The sequence below is a fragment of the Mus caroli genome, unplaced genomic scaffold (genome assembly GCF_978045245.1).
Source record: "Mus caroli unplaced genomic scaffold, Mus_caroli_1 scaffold_10, whole genome shotgun sequence".
Lineage (NCBI taxonomy): Eukaryota > Metazoa > Chordata > Mammalia > Rodentia > Muridae > Mus > Mus caroli.
In genome coordinates this window covers 101346803-101372533 of record NW_028227265.1, presented here as the reverse complement: position 1 = coordinate 101372533, position 25731 = coordinate 101346803, and the positions used below count along the sequence as shown (strand labels likewise).

General features: G+C 40.6%; 1 protein-coding gene across 4 annotated transcripts in view; it reads right to left on the bottom strand.

Annotated features, from left to right (window-relative positions):
- The window catches only part of Unc5d (unc-5 netrin receptor D), a 535933-nt gene that overhangs the window by 79003 nt on the left and 431199 nt on the right, over positions 1 to 25731 (bottom strand). For all 4 annotated transcript variants that reach the window (XM_021169824.3, XM_021169825.2, XM_029480897.2 and 1 more), the window contains one exon: positions 9525 to 9557. In XM_021169824.3, coding sequence (XP_021025483.1) covers positions 9525 to 9557 — 33 coding nt within the window. The remainder of the gene's footprint in view (positions 1 to 9524; positions 9558 to 25731) is intronic.

Sequence of the window (25731 nt, the reverse complement as noted above, 5' to 3'; positions counted from 1 at the left end):
TTCTCAGAAGACCCATACGCATGTCTTCTTGTTTGCTGGACACAATTACCTGCACTGTGGCCTGAGGTCTCACATTTGCTATCTGATTTAAGGATTTGTCATTCTCATGTCTTTGGACATTTTTCATCCTCATAAGTTCTCTTTTTCTGGTGATGGCACCACCAGTGACTAGGCTCAAATCACAAGAATCATCTTTGATTTTGTTTTGGTTTCTCTTAATTATTTACTTTCTCACAAGTCTTATTGAGTCAATACTGTCTGTTACTACCTATTTTCAATGAAAGACCACTTTTCTAAGGCCCACATTGGGCAACCTCTTTTGCCTGGTACTCCCTCTTCCTGCCCTGGTCTTTGATCACACAAGAATGTAAAACCCTATTGTGGCATTGCCACTTAAAGACCTTCCAATTGCTGGCTTCCTTGTACTGAGTCTGTTCCCTGGTGGAAGCCCTGTACTGTTCTATCCCATCTGGTAACGCCAACACCTTTCACTCACTCTTCCTTACATGCACCATACTCTCATCAAATCTTGGGAGTTTTTCCTCCTACTGTTCTTTCTTAATGAAAGAGTCTCTCCTATAATGCAGTATTTTAGTCTTACCTGGTCTTCTGAGACTGGCAATTCATAAATTCATATAATTTATGAATATTTAGGCATGTAGTCATTCTCCTCTAAGCATGGGTGCTAGATGTAATGAATAATAGTACAGAACTAGCTGAGAGCAATGGTGCCTTTAATCCCAGGAGGTTGAGACAGATGGATCACTCTGAGTCCAAGGATAGCCGTCTCTTACATACTGAGTTCTAGGCCATCCAGGACTAAAGCTTTGAGACCCTATCCCAAAAAATATAGAAGTAAATCTAAATTTTTCAGTTCAATAATGAGCATTTTTTTGCCTAAGTGTTTTCCATGTCATACCTCCAATACGTTTACGCTAAAAATTATTTATAAAGTGTTTACTCGAAATTCAAATTTAAGTAAATGGTTCTGTGGTCCTACATTTTAATTGGCAATTCTAGTTTTTGAACAGCCAAAGTACAGTGCTTTTAGTAATGGGGGAAAGGCAAGGTAAAAGAGACTGAACAGTGTGATTTGAATGCTGTCCTATGACATCCTTCTGACCACTGAAGACATCAACTCTATACATTTCAGTGCACTGAGGAAGGAGTGATTGTAAATTGGCAGTTGCAGTGGGTACCCTGGTGCTCTGCTGATGCTAAAGTACACACTGATCTATCACCTGTTCTCTGTGTCTTTGCTCAGTTCTGAGGTGTTTAATGAACAAAATCCCATTATTTCCATTCAGGACAGTGCCACCAAAATCATTGAAAATGGTAGTATGAAAAAGCATACACTTGTGAAAGGCTAAAAATCAGATAGTTAAAAAAAAAAGTTGAAAATGCTAAGAAAATAACAAATGTTGCACACATATATGTGCTGAATTGATTTAGAGGAAGAAGGATTGTGAAGGACAAAGCAAGTCATGCAATTTGTGGAAAGTGCTGTACTTATGTAATTGAAAATAATCAGCACAGGATGAGGAAAAATGACATCCAGAAATAAGGGAGGAAAGTGCTTCAGAGTGTAGCTGGGAAAGTAGCAGCAATGCTAGGAGCCTCATGCTAGCTTACAAGGGCCCAGGGATCTGCTGAGGATCCAGATGAATGGGCCAAAGATGATTCTGAAAGTTAAAAGGGCTATTCATGTCTATGGCCTGAGGCCAGATGGCCATGGACTGAGCCCACGTGTTCAAGTACTGAGCTCCCGTCTTCTGAGTAGGTGCCTACCTGTTAAACTCTGTAAGGCTGTGGACTGACACATGAGATGGAAATGTCTTCAATACAAACAAGAGAATTCTAGTTTCCAGACCTTAGGCATATATATTCACACCATTATCTGGGAGAAATTATTGCAGGATACAAGTATGTGGGCTGTTTCCCACTGTATAGTAGGTGGGTAACTCTTCAACCTTCTTCCCTTCCTTTTTCTTGAAGCCCTCATCTTTCATTTTGTATTGCAGTGTAAGGAGAAAGCACTTCTGATTTTCCCTTCACATTTCACAGACCCACAACTATTAATATATCATAAATACCTACTACATGAATGAATAAATTTGGTTACCTAGAAACAAAATTCTTGATTTTGCACTTTAACAGCGAAATACTCAGTAAAACATTAAGAGGGAGGCTCAAAACCATAACTCAACATTATTTTTGAATGTGGTAATGTTGTAAAGGCAAAAGAAATAAAATGATAAATAAGACTCTATATTGGCATTCATTTGTAATCCTTGCAACCACAAAGCTAAGGCAGGCTTCCTGAGTTCCAGACTAGCTTTAGCTACATAGTGAGACCAGGTCTCAAAATAAAATAATTTTAGGGAGTAGAATAGCCAAAGCTAAGGGAATATGAAGAAATCTTATGGAAATATACTAGCTTGTATGATAAGAAAAATACTATGTCTATATATGTGAATGTGCATATACATATGTATGTATGTATTGGTGTGTATGTGCATGTGTGTGAGTTTGAATAAAAGTCACCTACATGAGTTTCCCGCTAAAAGAAGACATATATTTTGAATGAAAATCTTAGGGGCAGTAACAGGGTGCCTCCCTACTTGTTTTGGGTCATGAAGACTGCCATGGGCACCAAATATAACACAAAACATTGCTAGTGCTTAAATCTCTATTGCTGAAGACATCATTTACTTTGAATGCAAGACATAAAGAAATTAGCCTTAATCAACCAGGAAGTTCTCTGTCTGATGTCTCACTTATTACTGTGCCAGGAGGTTGTGGGTAGGCTGCTGATGAGTAAAATACATCTGTGGTCTTAGCACAGGAACCTGCTACCATTGCCTTCCAGGTAAGATGCACCTACTGGTGCAATAGTGGCTTGATGGTTATGAAGGCAACTGACTGCTTTCCAATTGGATAAAAGGCCCACATCACAGGAGGGAATTCATTCCTGCTACAGTAAATCTGGTCAAAAGCCCATATTTGGAGTGCCCCTAGGCCCTAGGAGGAAACCTATTACTGCTGTCTTACTAGATGACCATGTTGTTAAACTGCCTTCTAAATATTTATGTTTGTAACTACTAGATTTGTGTTGCTCTCAACATATGATCAAGGAAACTTTGTCAGAGGGTAAGAGAGTGGGTTGCCATTAATACAAAGACTCATAACAGTACAACATGCCACGCTGTAGATGAACAATAGACATCTGTCCACACAACTCTCCAAAGCTCAGGAACATGGCAGAAGGGAGCCCAGGAAAAAAAATGTAAGAGCTGATAAATACATAAGAGAGCTGATTTGTGGATATGACACAGATTTTGCATACAGCAACTCACAGTAGCTGCTGGTCACTTGCACAAGACCTACCTAAGATCAAACTAGTTAAAGTTCCAACATAGATCTGGAAGGGGTGGGTCCCTGAGGTGCTACACTTGGTAGATGGGGTATTGGCATTTGATGACAGCAGAGAGTGATAATCTTTTCCCTGTAAGGGTGTGGCTATTGGTACATTGCCTATGCTCCAGTGGGTGGTCTAAACCCAAGAGAATATAAGCAGAACTAGAAGGAATAGATATGATCAAAATATACTGTATAGATAGATGTATGAAAATTTCAATGAACAAACAAAATATAATTTAATGTAAAAATTATCTTAAATAAAACAGAAAACCTTTGCAAACATCAACAAAAATAAAACATAAATGACATGTATATATATTCTTAGTGTAATTTTAAAAAGTTAATTTTCTGTGCATTGGCCTTTGCCTGTATGTCTGTCTGTATGTGAGGTTGTCAGATACCATGGAACTTGAGTCTGTTGTGAGCTGGCTGCTGTGTGTGCTGGGAATTGAACCTGGGTCTTTTGGAAGAACAGACAGTGTTCTTAAGTGCTGAGCCATCTTCCCAGCTCCTCATATATTATATTTTCAATATCAGATATGTGATAAGGATGAGGAGCAGCATTGGTGTAGTGAAATTACAGTAGAATGAGGGAAATAGTTAAATTCTGGGAGAATTCAAGGAGTAACTAACCCAGACCTTAGGGATTGCAAGTCTTACAGAAGTAGCCTTTGGGCTGAAAATTGAGGGAAGATCAATTAAACACACTAAGAATTAGGTGGAGGGAAAGTTTTTAGGTACAAATGATAAAAAAATAAAGCACTGCTAAACCCAAATGACAATAGGAACTCGGTACTTTGCTTCACTGAAGGGTGCAGCTGTGGTGTGCAGCTGAAAGCCAAAGGGCAGATGGTTAAACTAGTCAAGAGAAGCTTCTGAGCCTCAGGGAACATCAGTGTGCTCCTGAAGAGGCTTATACAGGCAGGAGATTGGCTGAGAGTGTAAGTTCCAAAAAGCCCAGCCAAACTGACTTAAGGCTACAACAGGTACTGGGTGATGTCTGAAAAATCTCCTCTGGGAAGACAGCTTGCCTTTCTTGCCCAGAGCCGCTTTCATTATTTGGGATTTTATAAGGCCATTTTCATGCATGTACATAGTACCCTTTGCATATATATCCCCTGTAAGCGCTCACTTGCTTGCTTCCTTCCTACCTTCCTACTTACCTTTCTGTCTGTCTGTCTGTCTGTCTTTCTCTTCCTTTTTCTTTCCTTCCTTCCTCCCTCCCTCCCTGCCTCCCTCCTTCCTCCTTATTTCCTTTGTCCCTTGGACAGTTTTTATTCCACCTTCGTGTCATCAGTACAGACATGATTTTATGTATTTATAATACACAGGACTTGGGTCTGTTCTCTTTCCCTTTGGATCTTCTCTTACTGCACTTATGGTTTGTCTTTTCTGCAGTGACTCTGATAGCCTTTACATCTAACTATGTCTGTCCTTCCAGATCTAATCCTCAGCTCTTTTTTTCTTGCTATTCTTCACACCTTGACCTCCATCTATCTGCTGGCTTTAAATAGCATCTTGGCACTGACAAGTCCCAAAAGTGTATCACCAGCCAGGTCATTTCTCTGCCTTCCAGGCTCATGTACTTGGCTTCCTATTCTACATTCCATTTAGAACACTTGAAAGGATTCTCTAAATGAACTCTGAGCTCTCCTTTCAAAATTATCCATCATGTTTCCCTAGTACTAGTAATGGCAACACCATTCTTCCTAGGCATAGCCCCGTATTTGGAACCACCCAAAACATCTTTGTTTTTCGTATCAATCTAGCATCAAACCCTTGGATTCAAAATATGACCTTTCTCCCTAAATATTGTTATTTCCCATCCAGTCTGAGCCATGGTCATCTTGAACCTTGATCATTCTAAGAGCTTAGCCATAATGACAGATTATGGTTGCAATAGATCATTGTAATGGATGTCCTTGCTTCTGGTCTGGTTCCCTATAGGTTTACACTTGACACTGAAGTTACAGTTTATCTTTGAAAATATTAGGTCATGTTGCTCTGAATAAAATCTGTCCCCTCCCATGGCTTTCCACTTCCTTTGGAGTCAAGGTCAAAGTCTTTATGATGGCTTGCAATGCAATGTAGTTTTCCCTCGCCTCACCTCTGCAGTCTTGACCATTACTAGTACTCTTCCTGTGACTTTGCTCTGTATAACCTTGGCTTCTTAAGTCCTCAGAGCCTTCATCTCCTGCCAGTCAACTACCTTTTTATACTCACCCTCACCCCAGGTACCCCAGACTTGTGCTGTCTCGATGCTGCTGTCATTCTGAAATGCCACTATATTACAGAGTCTTTCTCCGAATACTTCATTGAAAAGGAGTCAACTTTCCCTTAAAGCCTGCCCAAGGTCTTCACCCTACTTTATTTCTCTTCGTCACATGTCACATCATAGCCGAGTACTTCCTGACATTTTTTATTTATGCCATCTTTCTTCAGTAAAACTGTGAACTTTATGGAGCCTATAATGTGTTGTGCTTAGGGCAGATTTTCCACTCAACGGAACATATCTTAGTTCACAGTGAGGACTCGTAAGTAACTGTTGAGTGGATGGATGGAAATGATTGGGTAGAAATGGAGAGGAGCCAGTGAACCAGAGATTTTTTCAGCAAAGAATAGGCAGACAGGGATGGTTGGTTGGATACAGGAGGTGAGAAAGATAGAGCCTGTCCAGGTTTCTGACCCAGACCACTGACTGAATGGTCAACTGTTTATTAAATCAGAGAAGAGGGATGGACTGATGGATTAGACACAGGGACAGAGAAGGATAAATTGAATCTTGAATGTTGGCACTAAGGTTATTCAACTGCAGATACCTCTAAGACAGCTAGAGCAATTGGTTTCATTTCATGAAAAGCATTCATTTACTCCTCCTCCTCCTCCTCTTTCTCCTCCCCCCTTCCCCCCCCCCCCCCGTCCTCCTCCTCCTCCTCTTCCTTACTCTCCTCCACCTCTTAAACTCATTGTATTTCCATGTGTGGGTGTCTCTGGGCACCATATACATACAGTGCCTTCAGAGGGCACAAGATAGATGGCCTTTGATAGCCTGGAACTGGAGTTACAGGTGGCTTGGATCCGCCATGTAGATGCTGAAAACCCAATCTAGGACCTCTGGAAGAGCAGTCAGTGTTCTTAATCTATGAGCCATCCCTCGAGCTCACACTCTGCAAGTACTCATTTCCATAGGGAGAGAGAAATTGTGTGGGAGGGTGCTGGAGAGAGATGAGAGCCCAGAACCATATTGTGATATAATGCTGCATTGTGGCAGTGCAGGACTCCAGAGAAAGCGCAGATCCAGCCGCCCCTCCAGATTGTACAGTCATTCAGTGAGAGCCCCTCTCTCCAAGCCTCCAAGGAGTCTCATTGTCAGAAGGCAACCATTTTTCAGTCTGACTCTGGGGGGTTCGTGCTTGCCATTCAGAAACTACTATATTTTACTGCACCTCCTGACATTGTTACACAACATTTATTGAAAGCACATTTGATGGTAATGAAGTTTCTATTAACTATGATTAAATCTCATAAAGCACCTGAAGATAATTTAAGATGTGCAGAAGCAGAAAATGAAACATTCGGTTTAGTACATTAGGAAACGTAATTGATTAAATTATCTCATTTACAATAAGTGCTTTCATGAGCTATGCAGTGCACATATTTTCCCCAGTTTGTCATTATGACTTGCCAACACATATCTTAAGACTTCAGTTTCTTTTTGTACCTCCCTGCAATTCAAAGCTAGCTCCTTTGCCTGTCTGCTTTCGAGAACAGTGTAGAAAACTCCCTCTGACTGCTGGAGTCTAGCCACCAGGACTTGTAGAAGATGATGTGTACCGCTATATGTAGGAACAGGTTGTTTCTCAATTATCTTCATAATTGACTTTGATTTTGCATCAGTGATGATTCATGTCGTCTTAAATTCAGCCTCACATTCACTTAAGGCCTAGCCTGAGTTTGGGTAATGCACTTTTAACCATGCAGCTCACAGAACTCCGACTGGATTCCCCTGGGAACCTTTTGCAATCACGTTGATTCTGGTACAGTTTTATTTTTAGGGAAATCACAAATTAAAATAGTTTAAGTGATTCTGTTGCAGTACCCAGCAATTAAGCATGGTGCTTAGGAGCAAGAACCCCAAGCAGAAATGAATTCAGGAGTCCCTACAGAAAAGAAATGGCTTCTGTGGGGTTTATGGCTGAAAGTACAGATGTAACCAAATTAGAAAGGCACAGGATTCACAAACTGAGCATGAAATTAATTTTTTAAAAACATACACACACATGCATTTCTAAATAATCCTCATTATTGGTCACCCACATGGACAAGTATGATCTTGTCATATGGCACACAAAGCCAGAGGTTGGCATTGCTAATGGGACTAAGAAGCAGCTGAGTGTCCACTCATCCCACCTGTTACGATGAGAGTCAAGACACAGGCACGGGCTGCAGATTGAAAGACAACATCCTCCTCCATTCAATGTGTTCATGCTAATATAAATGTACATACACACACACACACACACACACACACACACTACTGAGTTGCTCCCAACTCTGTCTTTAAAAGCAAGTGTGCATGAAATCAGAAGTCTGCTATCTAGGTACCAAGGGTTTTTTCACAAGCAGCTGGCATCAGTAAATAAAGATATTGAGGAGGATTTTGTTGTACAGACTTCTCAGATTGCAAGCTAGCGGCCTCTCTGTACTGCTGGCTGCACACAGCAGGACAGTGGAGCACAAACAAAATGGCTGGATTTTCTTCTCGAGTCTCCTAAGATGCCTACCCCTGGGTACCTATTTCTGTCTGTCTTCTAAGGTCTTTAGTTTTATTTTATTTTTCCAAAGAAGTTAGCTAATGAAAGCTGTTAACTTTCCTAAGTGCTTTGAATTCCATTGTTGTAGATTTAAATGATCAAATGTCATTCATCTTGTATTAAATGAGAGAAATGAGACACAGATGGGTTTTCCAAGCTTCACATTTCAAAGCAGCTGGACAGCTGTCTAATTTTGCTCAGAGCTTACATCTGGGGATATATATATATATATATATATATGGTGTGTGTATATACCATATATTATATGTTCCTATATATAGCAACAGCATATATTCTTTATCTCTAAATTCATGTAATTCCTTAAACACAATATCATGTAGATCTTAGGAGTATCCATCATCATGGATTCTAACTCCCCTATTTTTTCCTACACAGGCTATGCTTATTAAGTTCCCATCATACTTCAAGATTCTGTGTTGTTTGGTCTCCCATTGAGAGATGGCTAAGGTTATGGTTCTCAAACTGGCTACACAAGGCAATCACTTGGGGGAGCTCTGAGAATGAAAGGTTTCTGGATTCTAATCCCTGCCCCACTCCCCACTCCCAGTCTTGGTTTCCCATGTACAGCCTGGGAGTACAATTTTTAAAAGGCTTCTAGGTTACCATAAGTGCAGTCAAAGCTGAGGATCACATGATCAAAAGGCCAGCTGCCAACCGCGTAGGATATGCTCTGTTCTCTAAATCCTCTGGATGCAACCCAGACATAATCCAAAGGTCTCTTCATAAACCAAGCCTGGAGCTAGGGAACTCAAGGCACATCAGCACCAACAGGAACACTCAGCTTCAATGCATTGCCCTGTGGAGGGCTGGCTCTAATCTACATAGTTACCATGGATGCCACAGCAGCTGAGACTCTAGGTTTATGTTCTCCAGAACCCTCCCCACCCTGCTTTTCTGGGAAGGGCTAAGAGCCAGACTTTTGCCTACAAGGCTGCTTTCCATGCCAGTGTGTACTGACAAATATTTATTAATTTTAATGCTATAAATCTCTCCAGAAATAAGAATCCTAGATGACATTTGTGGAGAAATGGACTTATAGGCAGAAAGAATCAAGAAGAGAGATTTACTTTTGCTTTGAGGGAGGGGAAGGGCGTGCATATTTCTTTTTGATTTAAACCTCCGATATGTGACTTCAAACTCAATGAGGAGAGGCCCCGAAAGCCCTGGATCTGTCAGAGGACTTTGGTTCTGTTTGGCTCCTGAACAAATACAACAGTAATGCAGCAAATATGAGAATAAATTATATCCACAAGAGGAAAAATAACTTACTTTGGGGTTTTATTTCATGAAGAGGTTTTTTATCTAAAAGAAAGAAAGAGAAAGAGAAAGTTGTATTTAATAAATTTACATGGAGCAGATATATTCCCTGTATTACTTTGTGCAGACCTTTATAAATGATACATTTTCTCCAATTTGCAGGCAATATGGATTATGGGGGCCCACATTTTTCTTTTGCATTCCAATTTTTATTTTCGCCTCTTTTTTGAAATATTTCCATATAATGATTATTTTATTTACGAATATATTTTTCTCTCCGGTTTGCTAGCATATTTTTTCCCCTCTGTTGCTTCTGCTAGATTCTTATCTGCATGATAGGTGCAGGGAGCTTGCAGCCTGCTCCTTTTAACGTCCAGTGAGCAGCCTGCCCAGGTAAGAGATGCCATTTCACTATACATGAAGACCGAAAAAACGAACTAGGAAATAAATATTTAAAGGGATCCTGCATTGGTTTGCAATAATCATGGTCTGTAAGTAAACTCTCAAACTGCCTATTGAGCCTTTCCCTGGGGCTAGGGGTGTGGTGTTGTGAGCAATTTGGATCTGGGTTTCTGTTTTCTCTTTTCCTAATCTGGGTGTTGTCTTACTCAGTGAAGAAGGGTCACTGAATATGCAGCAAGGTGGTGGTGTGTGTGTGAACAGAAAAGGCACTCAGCTGGACCTCTGAGGTCAGAGGCAGCTGAGGCAGCTGGCTGGCATCTTTCTCCCCACAGTTCTCTGCCCACCAAGCACTCTCTGGTCCTGACTCCCACCAGCATATAGTTCTGAATCTCACACTGACTATGGTGCCTGAGGCTTCCTCTGTTTTGCCCAGAACCCCAATCTTTCCCCCTGCTCCACCTCAGTCCAAACACCACCACACTGTAGGAGGCAGTGCAGGTATAGAAGGCAGAAAGGGTAGCACATTTTCAGGATGCTAGGATTCAAGACTTTGCACAGCCTCCTGCACTCACAGGATGTTCGACACTCTCATTGTCCTCTTCTAGGCTCTGAGGGGACACTGTCAGATTACACAGGTCAAGGTCATTGGTGATCATTCAGAGTCACATCACTCGTGAGAGGTTACCCTCCCCAGACTCTTCACTCTGTGTGAGTCTGAAGATGAGCCATCCTGAGTGAGGATTATGGATTGTGAATTATGGATTTAACAGAATCAAACACAGCATGCTACTCATTTTAGAACTTCATAAACATTATCTGACTTACTACCCAGTAACCTCTCCCAGGCAGATAGGGTGCTGTGGTCAGAGTTTGCCCAGGAATTTCTACTAACTAAACACACTTCAGAATTTCATATTGATCTCGACAGAGAGCTCCTTCAGTACATAACTGCAGCGTGCTTTGTGTGTCTAGTTGTCTGACATGTTACAGAAGTCGATTTGCCATGCTAGATACAAACCCATCCTCCTGTATGTGGATCATATAACAGTAGGGAGAATGACACAGCAGAAGGCACTGTCATCAAATGAACAATTTCTGGGAAGACAATGTATTATTTATATTGACGTGCTTACTCAAGATTTTCATTCAGGTTTTGAAGAACACTTGCGTGCCCTCTCGCTGCACAGACTCAGCACATTTCCCTGAGAGCAAGCAGGTGGCACCTGGGGAAGCCCAGATGCTACTGCTCTCAAGAAGTAGAAGGCAAGGACTTTGGTGGCTTCAGCCGAGCTTCCTGTTTTGCTAACTGCAAAGCATCTGAAAGCGTTTGGCAAGGCACTGAAGAGACTGGCAGGTCAGGGCTAAGATGCCCAGATGTGATACATTGCTACAGATGCAAGAGGAGATGGGAGACACCTGTTTAGAACTCCGGCTAAGCTCAACAGTATTTTTCTGCTAAAGCTTGAGAGTGGGCATTCCAGTAGAAAAACGGGTGAGATAGAGGAGGGAGCCACAGAATAACTCGTCCAATATAACCAAGTCATGAGAAAACTGGGGCGGTGGAATTCTAGTGCGGATAGCTCTGAAGTAAGAGTGAGTATGACAGAGACCCTGACATAAGTGCACATGAGGCAGGAACCTTGAATTTCCCTCTGACCCAGCTCTAGTGCCAAGGTAATTGGTGCATAAAAGGCAGATTGGGAGGGTGAACTGGCCTTGGTCTTTAAGGGTTCCACATGCCTTCCATGTGACTTCAATCCTCCTACCGTGGACCAGGCATAGAAATGATCACCGGTTTCCTCTTCAGGTTTAAGTGGGATGCCTACAGAACCAACCACAAAGCACGGGGCTGGCCCAGGTTTGGCTTACTATCTGCTGTAAGCGGTGTCTGACGAAGCAAATCATCATGTGATGATGGTTATGAGGCCCATTAGCTCATGATGTTTATTTTTTTGCTACTGCTTGGAGACAGATCACAATGCCAGGTCAGGAACTTCACAGATTTGGTCTAGTGTCTCGGCTATAGTAAGAACAAACTGAGTCAGAGCTTAGTTTCTTGATTTGGAGAATAGAATCCAGAAATTCTCTAGGGACCATTTGCTTCAATCCACCCACGGTTCGTCTTCCGGAGTTCAACCTATGCTATGGGGACAAAAGCCATTCATACTGGTTTCCTGCTGCACTGTCTAAATGTCTCAAAAGGCCACTATTCTACTGGCCAGTGTGTCTCTCATGTCAATCAGCATCTTGTAGAAGAAACTGGAAAGGTCTGGAGCCCAAATACATCATTTCCCTGGCATTAGCATCCAAATTGGGTTCTGCTGTGGTTTGTAAAATAAGAATACCTTGCAAGGAAGCTGCCAAAGCACAGCATTTTCCTCAGTAAAACACTGAACCTGATGTCTGCCCTATGCATGCACTACAAAGGCTATCCATCTACCGACCTCGCCAACTTTGAAGGCTTGGCCCATTCCACAATGAGGTCTTATTCTCTTTGCATAATCACTCTCTCACAAAGCTCAAGGCCATGAAACAACTTGGCCTTGGTCAACCACATCCTCTCCACTTTAATTTCCCCCTCTCCAAAGGCCATATTCAAATGCCCCCCTTAGTAAATTAATCCATTAGGGCCATGGTTCTTAAAGTTGGCTGCACACTAGAATCACCGGGGGAGCTTTTAAAATAAACACCCATGCCTGGGCCCTAATCCAAGAGCTCCTGATTAATTGGGGTTTGTGTTTTTGTGATTACTACTACTTCCTGGCAAGAAATCAGGGACCCTGTGTGGTCAATACCAGTTTGTGTCTGCTTCCCTAAGGGTCTGGGAGGTAGCAGCACACAGACAGGTCTGGGAAAGTTGGTTTTCTGTTTGATAAGCATTGAAATAGTGCAGTCTGGAGCCAGTAGCAGCTAAGCAGTAGTTTGGGGAATTCGCAGCCACTTCCCAAGGTCTGCCTTAAGCCCTGGGAGGGCAAAAGAATGGAAGGAAATTGATGGTACATAATTGTAACTCTGCCTTATTTAGAAGTTTATTTTAGAAAAATTGTGTTTGCTGTTTACTTACTAAGCATCCTAGACAGGCACGGAGGAAGAGAAAGATTTAGTACATAGGAGAAACACTGCTAATGTTAAGCCAGACATGCACGGTTAGGTTTTAAATTTTTATTTATATAATATTAAATATACATATGTATGCTTATATGTGTGGTAGTGTGAAAATATAGGGAATTTCCAGTCAGTCACGTTATCATTTTCACAAAGAAAATTCATAGCTTACTCTTCTGCTTTCTGCCTTTGTCATTCCTTACTACAGTAGAAAGGCAGCTTTGTGACTCTCAGCCCCTGCCAGTATGTGTGTGTATACAGGTGTAAGTGAGAGGAAGGAGAGGGAGGGATGAGGGATAGAAAGCAGGAGGGGAGGGCAGGAGAACTTGACTTTTTACTTTGGTTGATGGTTCTTTCTTTTCTACCTTAATTTAGTCTTTGCTTCTTTCTCTCCCATTCAGTTTCCCAAAGCATTTCCATGGGATGCATTGTTCTTGGGAGCTATTTATAAAGCTACCCACTGGCACCTAGCCCCTACTAGGAACCAAATGCAGCCAGCCTCATGAAACCCACGCATACAGTGGGGACTTGAGGGAGCAGGTCTGAGGAGGCAACAGCCATGGGCAGATGGACACCATCTCCAACCCTCAAATTCTTCCAATGCTTTGGGCTGGGATTCTCTGGCACCTGTGCCCCTCCTTTTCAAACATTTCTCTCAGAATCTGCATGTCTCTGAGCCTCCTAGGATCAATACAATGCATGGGACAGCAGCCCTTTCCCCAGACTACAACCCAAGCGTGCCACTACAGTCAACATTTAACTTTCTTTTATACTTCACTTGCCTTTCCAAATACCACCTTCACTTCCTTCTTTGTAGACTATATTCTTTCAAACCTTTTCTGACCTATAAATATGCATATCAACACTTTCACTGTAATTCACTTTGAGCTGTTTTTTCCGAACTCACATTGTTCAGTTTACCAAAAATGTGGACTCATTTTTCCCCACACCCTTGATGTTTTATTTGTTACAATTTCTAGCCTCAGCAAGAATACTGAACCCCAGGCCTTTGCCACCTCAGACCTTAGCTCGGTTTCTGTGGTCTCACCCCAACAACTATGAATTTGTTTCTAGAGATCTTCAACTAGACTCGTGTAGCTGTGCATGTGATCAATCTACTAACTCTTCAGCTCCATCCTAAGCTACATTTCAGGTCATGGCATTGCCTCTCTTTGGGACACTCCTCTCGCAACAAGTTCCCAGAAAAGCCTCCTGCTTCAGAGGTGCGGATCCTGACATCTCTGGTGATTGCTTCCTTAGCAGACATCACTCTCCTCAGTTTGAACAGCGTATACTCAATAAAATACAGAATAAGTTATTTTTTAAAACCTAATGATTTTATGTGTTTAGATTTCCCGTATTTTGAACTCATGTATGCCTGTCATTTACAGGTCCCTAGAATGTACCACGCAAGACACTGATGAATCTGTTGAGTCTATGTGGCATTACAAAGGTAGAGTCCTGAGAGGAATTGTATGGAGAGGGCTGGACAGATGATTCAGTTGAAAAACCACCTCAAATAAATGTGAGGACATAGGTTTGGACCCCTAGCATCACGTATATGTTGGTTGCGTATATGTTGGTTGTGACACTCTGGCCCACCTGCAATCCCAGCATGTGGGAGGGGATCCCTAGAGCTAGCTGGAGAGATAAATTAGCCAAATTGATGAGCTTCAGGTTCAAGTGAGAAATCCTACCTCAATAAATGAACTGAAGAGTGATCCGGGAAGATACTTGATTGAATCTTGGGCCTACATGTTGCCCAACCCCATCCCATACATAAATAGACACACAATCAAATACGTATCCAAGCATACAACAAACACACACAAATGTAAAACAAAACAAATCACTCAGAGGAGCTGATTAAAAGTTGCTTCATTATTTGCAGATGGGGGAAAAGAGAGGCCGGAGTTATTGATTATCAGTGTGTGTTTACTTTCTCAAGCATTACATCTTTCCCAATACCAGAGATAATTACCAGCTTATTTTATGCCCTCTGAATGCTGCCCAAGGCTGGAGGAAGTCCCAGGGCCTCCCTGAAAGCCTGTATTAGCACTGAAGATAATTAGACAAATAGGAAGCCTGCTTGACATTGGACACATCATGGTGCCTGAGTGCCAGGTAGACGATGACTGGACAGGTGAGGATTCTGGTCTCCTGGTGTTCAAACACACAGAAGTGCAGCGACCAGTACTTGTGTTCACTCTAAACCCATCTAATGAGCAAAATGCAGAACAGATAAGTGGGAGAGTCTTCTTATTTTATGTGTGTGTTTGTGTGCATGTGTGTGTGTGTGTGTGTGTGTGTGCGTGTGTGTGTGTGTGAATTCCTCATTGTGCCTTCCTGGTAAGTTTGCAGGGGAGAAGGGGAGACCCAGTGATGGTCACATATTTACCCTATCACAAGATGGGTCAAAGCCTCCCTTTCCCACTCCCAACTCCCATCAGCTTCCCAATATCAGTAGGTAAAAAACATCCATTGATATCTTCCACCTAAGAATTATCCAAGATCCCATGATGATTATTAGGTGAAGACAGAGGACATGATCACAGACAGCTCATGCATGTCTTATCTGGTGACAATGGCTCTAGTGTTCCTCTAGGAGGTGTGATTTCCTCTCCTCCTTTGTTTTTCCAAATACTATACCTAAGATCCAAATACATGTCTTTAATAACTATTCTCACAAGTAGTTTTTCCATATTTTATTTTGAACTAACTAAACCATTTAAATTTCTAGACTCCACGTCAACATAAGTTTTGCTTTTTACTCATATACAATTGTATTTAGTTATTTGGTAGAATCTGGCTTCAGCCTTGTGCACAGTAATCAGTATGTCCATTAATCCGATGCATTTATCATTTCTTTAGTAGGAGAAGATACAAAATAACCTTTTTTAGCTATTTTGAAGTAGCACATTTTTTTGCTGGCTATTGTCATGCTAACATCAGATTCCTTTCATCTTCTCTAGCTATAACATGGCATTTGTAAGCCATCTATGCAACTCCCTAATCCCCAAAGCCTGTGGTAAGCATTTTGTGGTCACATAGTCCAATATGATTCAGCCATTAAAAAGAAAAAAAATATTGTCACTTGCAGCAATAGATGGACTTGAAGACCACTGTGGTCACTGAACTAAGCCAGTAACAGAAAGCCAGGTGGTCCAGGACTTCATTCATTTGATACAAACGAGATTCCACAATGCTCTCTCCCTTTGCAGTCAGTCTGTGCTTTGGTTTATTCATTTCTATGATGGTTTTTATGACAGTAGGAGCCTTCATGTTCCAAGGCCTCTACAAAGCTTTTCCATAATTTCTGCAACCTCTCTGCTCAAAACTGGTTTCCAAGTGGCAAAAATGCTTGTTTCCAGCTCTGTTCTCAAAGAAGATACATACTGAACATCCCCTCTGGGCCAGGAATGCTTTATCCTAAATCCCCTTGTGTTTGTCTGAAATAAATGTCTGCACCCATTCAAAAATGCACACATGCTGACATACAGCTCAGTGGGTGAGGACTGGGCTAGCACAAAAAATACCTTGCACTGCTCACCACTGGAAAAGACCAATCAAGGAAAACACTAAAAATGGAACAAAATGTCCAGAGCAAATGAAATATCCAGATAGTTTAAGTATTAATCAACATGCTAGCAAAATTAGCATATTGAATAGATAATTAACTGGATTCCATGTTCATTTAAGAGTTCTCAATAACAGAGAAACAAAAATACTTTGAATGCCTACTGATAAATGGATACAGAAAATGCCGTGGGCAGCTGGTAGAATGTGATACACATATCCATAGACACTGTATGTCATATAGATACATGACAGAATATTTTTCAAGCTTTGCAGGAGAGTCACTCACAACGTCAGGTAAGGACTTTGGGACCCTATGGTAAGTGAAGTAAGACAGACACAGACAGACAAATACTGCATGGCTTGTTTTCCATGTGGCATCTAAAAATGTAATACTCAGACCAGAAAGTGCAGAGTTGCTGCTGGCCCTGGCGGTGAGTCAAGGCTGAGAGGTGAAGGCTGATGAACGGAAAGTCCCAATGTAGTTAGATCAGGAAGCTCTGGAATGAAATGTCCAGCATTGGAACGACAGTGAATATCATACTGTGCATTTGAAATTTGCTCAGAGAGTGGGTCTTATAAGAGGTGCTGAGTATGCTAATTAGCTAGTGACAGTATTTCCCAAGTGCAAACATTCAGGCCATAGAGTAGAAAGAACAACAACTTTTAACTGATTGCTTCACCAGACTCCAGGGAATGTCTGGAATGCAATGGAGGGTGCTGGAAGGTTGTAGTGACCTATTCACTGCTTAGATAATGTCTATGTGAGGATGATAGAACTTGGCTCACAAAGAACTTCCTTGAGAGAAACTGTAATCTGAGGAGCCCTCCATTTTGTGATTTTTCTGAGCCAGCCTCCTGCCTCAAATTCCCTAAGGGTAGGAATACCAGCCTGGCCCACGAAGGCCAGTCACTCTTGCTCTTGAAGCTACTCCAGTAGACACATAGTTACTTACTACTACAGAACAAGAAGCCGGCCTTTCTTAGTTTATCACCAAGAACAGGAACAGAATCAAACAAGAACTCTTAAGGATCTGTGGACTGACTTAGTGCTGTTACATCACAAGCAGTAAAATGACTATCAGGTAGCTTTCTAATAATGAGTATTGTTATATATATATCATACATATAACATATTATATAATATATAATAATAGGTGCTAAGAAACCTTGATTCCATAATTGGGTCCGGAAATTGTCTAGCATCCTCCTTCATTGGGACTGGGCAATTTATTTCTCAGTTAAAAGTTGCCCTGTAGTCTGTGTAACAGCCTCTCAAATCTTTAACTTTATGTGTGAAAAAATGAGATTAACTTCTCAAAATAATACAAAAGATCTGAATCCTGACATTTCAGTGGTGCCTTACACATTTCCATATGGCTATGTGTTTGTATGTATACCCATATATATGAATGAGATCAATGTCAAGTGTTTAAAATTATTTCCCACTTTCAGAGCATCCATGGAACTGAAGACATCATTGTGTGCTTACTTCATGGGATGCAATATCCTGATTCTTACACATAGTCACAGCTTGTTAACAAAACATCTGAACTGATACCATGGAATCTTGACTCCTAGCTCAAGGATATTTACTATCTATTGTATTTTTCAAAGTGATATTAGTAATTTCCCATTCCATCTAACACTAACATTGTTGTGAAATGAACATCTGAGACCACTTGCATTTCTTTTTCTTTGATGACAACATTCTGGGAGAAGCTGTGAAAGGTGAAGGAAGTCATGCTATTGGCATCTTCAGTTCACAGGTCACTGTTTCAGGTTCTCTTGAAGACATCCATATCTTTAATATGCAGTCAAAAGGAGGAAGTAGAACCAAGATACAAGGCGTCCTCTATCTCCCTTCATTTGCTTCCTTCAGCACACTCTGGAGGCCACTGAATTTTGTAGAGTAGATTGCTCAGTTTTAAATCACCTCTGCCACTGAGTATTTGCCATTTCTTTCACAGCCCAAGGATTCTGAGTTCAGTTATTAAATCTTTCTTCAGCCCAGATGAATATTTCTTAGCGCAGAGCTTTGTGGAGTTGAATCTTGAACTAATTATAATGTTAATGTTGAATCTGTAATTCAGAGAGCTAATCCTTTTTTTTTTTTTTTTTTTTGACAAATCTAGATGCTGGAAACTTCCCTCACAGGAAAGGACCATGGTTATCAGCAGCTACTGAAAGATGTTCCTTTTAGCTATAGAAACAAACGAATACACAAACAAATAATAATAATAGTAAAAGACATCGTGAATGCTAATTTGATCCCTCCTTCCATTCCTTCACAAAGGAGATTTGAGTTTATGTTGGAAACATGTGGAATGGTCTCGTAAATTTCTGTGCTGTCAGATTGTTAGAGAACAGGTGCTTCCCGTGATTCTGCAAACCAGAGCATCCCTGCCTTGCATCCCTGCCTTGGTGTGGTGGGGACGTTCATGTCTGCCTATGGACCGGCCAGGCTGGAAGCGTGCCTTCCCCTTAGCATGCTTAACTATTATCAACTTCATAAAGTGACAGAGCTGGATGTGGCCTTTACAGTCAGTCACCTGGCCCATCTCCTGCTAGGGACTCCATCCTTAGGTCAAATTAAGGCTACAAAATTGAGAGACATTTATTTAGTGGCTTAACAGATGTACTGAAGACGAAGACGGGTGAATTTTAAGAATACTCACATACTATATGGGTTCTTCTAAATACTGCTTTTTTAAACTGACAGAATTAGTCAAATTCCAACTCAAAAATCATTTAAGTAAAGAATATACGTGTGTCCACTTCCTCATTTTAACAAGTATATCACATTTTATTAGAAAGACACTAATCAGACATATAAGGAAATATTTAAATGAAATATGTAAAAAGCCACACTATTGATATTTATTTAAGAACATGAAAAGTATAATATATATAAATTCCACTATTAAACATCATCTACAGAGGGTGCAGTTTAACTTTTAATATAAATGAGGTGCTTGATATGGCAGTGTGAGCCTTCTGGGGCCTGCATCTTTTCTAAAGGACACATAATAACATAATAATTTTTGTTTATAGATGAATACATTTAGGCTTAGGAAAATCAAGAGCTTGGCTCAAGGTAGTTCTGTTCATGGAATTCAAACATAATTACAGCTCAAGTGATCTAACCAAAGTGCCTAGATTTTTCTACCTGTCTTTCAGCTGTGGGATGAATGCTTTCTCTCTCTCTCTCTCTCTCTCTCTCTGTGTGTGTGTGTGTGTGTGTGCGTGTGTGTGTGTTGGTGGGGTCTATTCTTTTACTGATTACAGTCCTGAATTCATTCCCATTTCTAGTCATTTGGAAAGAGAATGACTCATTTTAACTCAGAATCAGAGGACTTGGCAAGGCACTTTAGCTGTGCTTCTGGATATAGGCAGCCAGTTTCCTCTTGGCTGCTTCACCTCAGAAAGCTGGTCCTTTATACCTTCCCACAATCTCAAGTTCAGTATCTACTGGGGATGCCGGATGCAAGAGCTTTCTATTTTCCTTCCAGTGGCTTTACATCCTGTCAACTTCTGGGCTTTCTGACAAATATTTTATGCCCTAAATCTTTGGCAGATTATAGTTCTTCGTCTTGTATCATCATGGGAACCTGTTCTCATTTGTATCTTATTTTAAAAACACTGTTATATATTCTCATTTTGTTATTTTCCTGTAATTAACCTGGTCTGTAAGTGAAGGCATCTTCCTCTCCTGCTGTCCTAAATCAATTTCAGAGTCTACTGTCTTTATATTTCAGGTTTTATTTTGATTACTCTCCTGAACAAATTTAACAAAATGAGTTCATGGTAAACAAGCATCCATATATTCTTGTTAAAGTACCACATAGTGTGGCCTGTCTAACTCCAGGACAAGTATGTAAAAAATGGGGCAGGGGGGCGGGAATGGGAAATCCATTCCAACATGTTTAGGAGGAGTGGATAAAAATAGGTGAAAGAAGACAGGAGAAAAAGAGAGACCAGAGAAAGCAATTCTCAGCTAGGCTACCCTGTCAAGCAAGCTTACAGGTAGCATAGATTCATGGGAAATAAAAAAGGAGAATGTCCTAGTAACAAAAGGCATTTTAGATGTTTCAGAGCTGGCTGGTAAGAAGGGGAGAGAGACGTTTAAAAGCATACAACAACTATGGTCCGCTGGGTGAAGGTTCATCCGTATTTGGAAAGAGGATTACTTCTTTAAACAATCTGACACCTTTTTGCTTATGAAAAAAAAGCAAGATAGAAAAGAATATATTGAATAGATAATAAAGGAGGTTTTATGGTTATTCTGTGCATGGTTTATTTATTTATTTCATCTTTTTTATACTCAGTTCTACCTAGGATATGGCACATTAAGTGGGAGCTTTCGTCTCATAAAGCAAAAGGCAAAACGACAAGGAGTTTCAGCTACTAGAATCCCAAGGAATATTGCCATTATGACACCTGAGGATTAAAATGTTTACTTTGCATTTTCTTTTTAAATTAAACACAATGGAAACTTGAGCCTGCAGTCATTCCACTGTCTTCGGAAAGCTAAGATATACTGATCTTCTTATGGGCTGTCCCATAGTGGGGACGATGTTTACTGGGGTATGGGGGAAAGGCTGTTACTAACTGGCCTAATGACTACCTGTGTGCCCAGATCTACATCCTTATGACTCCTGTGTGTCTGCAACATCACATTCACATTTGCTGTGTTGTGCACACAAAGACAACTGTGGATTAATCAACTGTTTGTTAGGCAGGAAGGTGAACTACCAAGTCTTTCTTCAAAAGGAACACCTAGTCAGCACAATTGATATGTGTTACTGTTGGATTTTCGCTTGTGTGCAGTGTTGGAGATAGAATCCAAGGCCTCATTGGTACATGTTAGGCAGACACTCTGCCATGGAAACCTAGCCACTTTGTACCACACATGAAACAGGAGGGTTTCTTTCCATTTTCAAACCACTTGGAAAGAATTTACATGCTGTACGATACTTTATGGCCACCTGAGAATAAACTGCATTAGGATAGTATCTTAGTGAGGTCATATTTATGTCTATGTTACATAGACTTCCAGCTGGAACTAAGCAGCTATGCAGTGAACCCTGTTCTGGAATTTAAACAAGCGTGATTAAACAAGTGTAATTTTGGCATCATTCCTAAATCTTTGCTCACAGAAAGAAGTAGATGAGTTTGGTGTTGGTAAAGAGATACTTGTCTATTATAATCTTAAATGAAAAATTGGTGTTTCATATAAGTCACTGGCAAACAAGGAGGATAAAAATTGTTATTTCAGATGAGCTGAATTATTCTAGAATAAAATGTCTCTTGTTCAGTGGCCTAAATAAAGGGAAGGGGTGGTAATTACTGTAATAGATAACAATGTGGTCAGAGAAAACTCTTAACAAAGCAATCATTATTTTCATGTGATCACAGCTTTACCCATTCAGGAGTTTCCTCTCGGTCACTTAAGTGCAGGGCTCAATAAAGAAAGTGGTTATATTATTAGTTGGGCCTTGGGAATGTTTGTTTGAACCACTATTGGATGGATGTCATTATCTTTGATTCGGCTTCCAAAGTGTCCATTCAAACTTTCATTATCAATGCGCCTATCGGAAATGAAAACAAACCGCCATTTAATCCAGTTGTCCTGTTCCAAGCTGTCAATATTAGAGTGACCTATGCTCTGTCTTCACAAGACGAACAGATTAGTTTGCAGGTAGCATTGCCTAGAAGACTTCCTCTTTCTTTAGGTCGCTGCTGGCATTTCTCTGGCTTTAGTCATACCACATATCTAGAGGCTAATCCCTTCTTCTGAAGCAGATCCATTTAATCTTCTCAAGCTGATGCCCCCCACTTTTTTCTTTTTATTGGAATAAAAAGCCACAGAAAAGGTGGCTTCCATCCCATAGGATCAATTTAAACAGCCGCCATTTAATCCTTCTGTTCCTGTTCATGGGCACACACAGGTTACATTGTACTAGCTATGATTCTCAAATATGTTTCAAAGATGAAAGGATGGAGGTCAGACAGCTACAAGATTCTGTTTAAACCCAGGAAACACAGCCACCCAAGTCTTACTTTAAGAAACCATGGCCATACGTGTCCTCCTTGATCTTTCTTCCCTGAAACTGGATGTCCAGTTTATGCTTGCAATTTGGATCCATGAATTCACCTCTTTTGGCAAAACCTGTCCAATCTCTCTCTCTCTCTCTAGCCTTGGGGCATTTATTTTCTTCTTGAGAGCATTTAGGTGTGGCTGTCTATGAGAGCATCACTCTAAGGTTCTGTGATTCAGCCACAAGTGACCAAGCAACAATCATACCCAAATATTAAAGTGATCATTCAGAGCTGGCAGCTCCATCTGGAGGAGAGAGAGAGAGAGAGAGAGAGAGAGAGAGAGAGAGAGAGAGAGAGAGAGAGAGAGAGAGAGAGAAAGAGAAAGAGAAAGAGAGAGAGAGAACGCCCCCTAGGGACAATAGAGGGGATTCAGATATTTTGTTGGAGGCTAAAGAGAATCAAATCACTGAAGGTCATCCAAGAGCTGAACAATGTCATTGTCAAACCTCCAAAAGAAGGTGCCCTAGGTTTATGTTTGGCATAGAAGGAAAAAAAATGGTATTAAGGAAATTCCCGTGTTGAACCATGACCTAGATCCTTCAACGGAGCTGCTGTTTTGCAAAGCTGTAGCCAAATGCTATTTTAATCAAAGCCAACCTTTCTTGGTGCAACCCTGAGAGCACAGCAGTTTCACCAAGAGCATCTGACAGGACAAAAGAGTATCATGGAATAACACTGATAATCATTTATGGACTGCTGTTCTGCTTCCTACAAAGACCATGAACTTGGACTCATCCTGTAAACACTGCCTAGAGAGACAGTAGATCCTGCTGCTCTGACCAGCCAACCTTCCCAATTGATATGCAGATTGCAGATACAGCTCATTCTCCTGGAAACTCTCTCACTTCCCTATCTTTCACACTAAAAGTACTGATTACTGTAGTCCTCACAGTCTTAAACATATATTCAGATATCCTAACACACACACACACACACACACACACACACACACACAAAGGCAAAAGATGCTGTACACAGAACATCCCTTAGTGGAATTAAGAGAATGAATGTCAAGGGTAAAGCTCATACTGCAATTTCAATGTATGAGGGATTTACCAGAGAACTTACCTCTAAAGCTGAGGATAGCACAACCATTGCTGTATTTCTATTTTACTTTCATTATAGCACAATGCAAACTGGGTCATAAGGAATTTGTCTCTGTTTGATTAAGCCTATACATTATCAGTGTATGGGAAAAAAGACTTTGTTCAACCAATAAATCACTTAAAGCCACTGTCTCTATTGTTGATAACAACTTCCCAAATAAGAAAGACCACTCTTTTAAAAAAAATCCCAAGTACATATATATTTATGATGAATAATTGTGATGTGCTCACTTGGCCATGAACCACCAGCTATCTGGTTTTGCTTTATTCTAGACATGTGTGTCAGAGTAGTTAGTGATGACAGTAACTTCTCTATCTGGAAACTCAGTAAAGCACATGACATTTTGACATAGGCAGTTCTCACCAATCAGTTCAAGACTTACAAAGAAAGAAAAGACTGACCCTACCAGAAGCCATAGGGAATTGTCTTCCCAGACAGTTGCTGAACTTAAATTCTAGCTCTTCCTGCCTTTTGGCCTTTAACCTGACACATCACATTTTGTTGGTTTTGTAGCACTTAGCCAACCATTGGCTAAGTGGACTTGGCACTGGGACAGTCACTGAGATTTCTGGGCTTGTTGGTTTTCAAAGCTTCAGTTTACTTCCATTCCTCTCTCTTTAAACCTCCCCTCTCCTTCCCTCAGAATCCTTCTTCCTCCCCATTCATTATGTATGTATTGATTGATTCAATTGTGCATTTCATTTTACTTTATTTTTGGTATTTTGTGATAGGGTCTCCCTTTGTAGTCTATATCTGTTGCATAAAGTTGGGTCTCCTCTTAGCAGCTCACTGTCAGTGCTGATAATTTCTTTCAGCATTAAATAGGGCTGTTCCTCAGCTGCTGAAGAAGCTTGAATCATGGCATAAATACAAGTTATAGTCACCCACACTATAACCTTTACTTCTCACATTAAGTGTTAAGAACTATGTCTCCCATGAGTAACCGTCACATTACATCACAGACAACTAAGCTTAAAGTCATATATTCAAGCTCAAATGTGATTTATAGGAATGCTTATTACTATAGTTATCTGAAATTCAACTAGAAGCCACATTTCTATAACGGCATCATCTTTTAAAAGACATATGAAAACCCTAATCCTAACTGTATCACTTTAAAAGCCTGTCCATGAGGTGAAAAAGCAGCCACACATCTTGAGCCATGATTCAAAAAAGGTTGGTGATATTCAAGAGTTGTTGGAAACACGTTTCCTGAACTATCTTACTAATGATCGTATGCAAAAGTAGATGGCTGGTATGCATTTAATGGACAACACAAAGGTTTCAACACTGAACTTTGTGACTATATCATCTGTGATCATCACCTCTCGGATGAGGTCTGACATGTGCAGGTGGTAGATACTTGTGTCAGGAATAAAGGTAATGTATCAATGTGTTGATTTTAATGCCTTAACCATTTTAAACAATGCATGAACCATGCAGATTTATTCTGAAAATGTAACACTTAGCATGTACTTTCCTTCAAGAACAACTAGTCATATGAATGAAAAGAAATAGATTGACGAGAAGTATTTCATGCACAATGTCATTTTTCCTAATGAAAAGTAACATACACTCCACAATTGATTATGATCAACTAAGATGTGGCATTTCTTCACTAGGTATCATGCAATGAGTATTCAAGTAAGCAACCTAGTTCTAGAAGACATGAATGGCCCCAGTCTCATCTTTAAGGAACTATAAGATATCATTACAGCTTAGTTCATATTAGTGGGAGTTCTATGAGTATATACTCTATTTCATGAAAGATTCAGATGTGTCCTGTCAACATATGCCTCTGCTAATAAATGAAGGTAAATATAAGCTTTTGTATTTATACTAAAAGAAGTCAAGTAAGTGGCTGGAATCATGGTATTAATAAAGGAAATCACCATGTTAAAATGACTTCTCCTTGACTAGAAAAGAT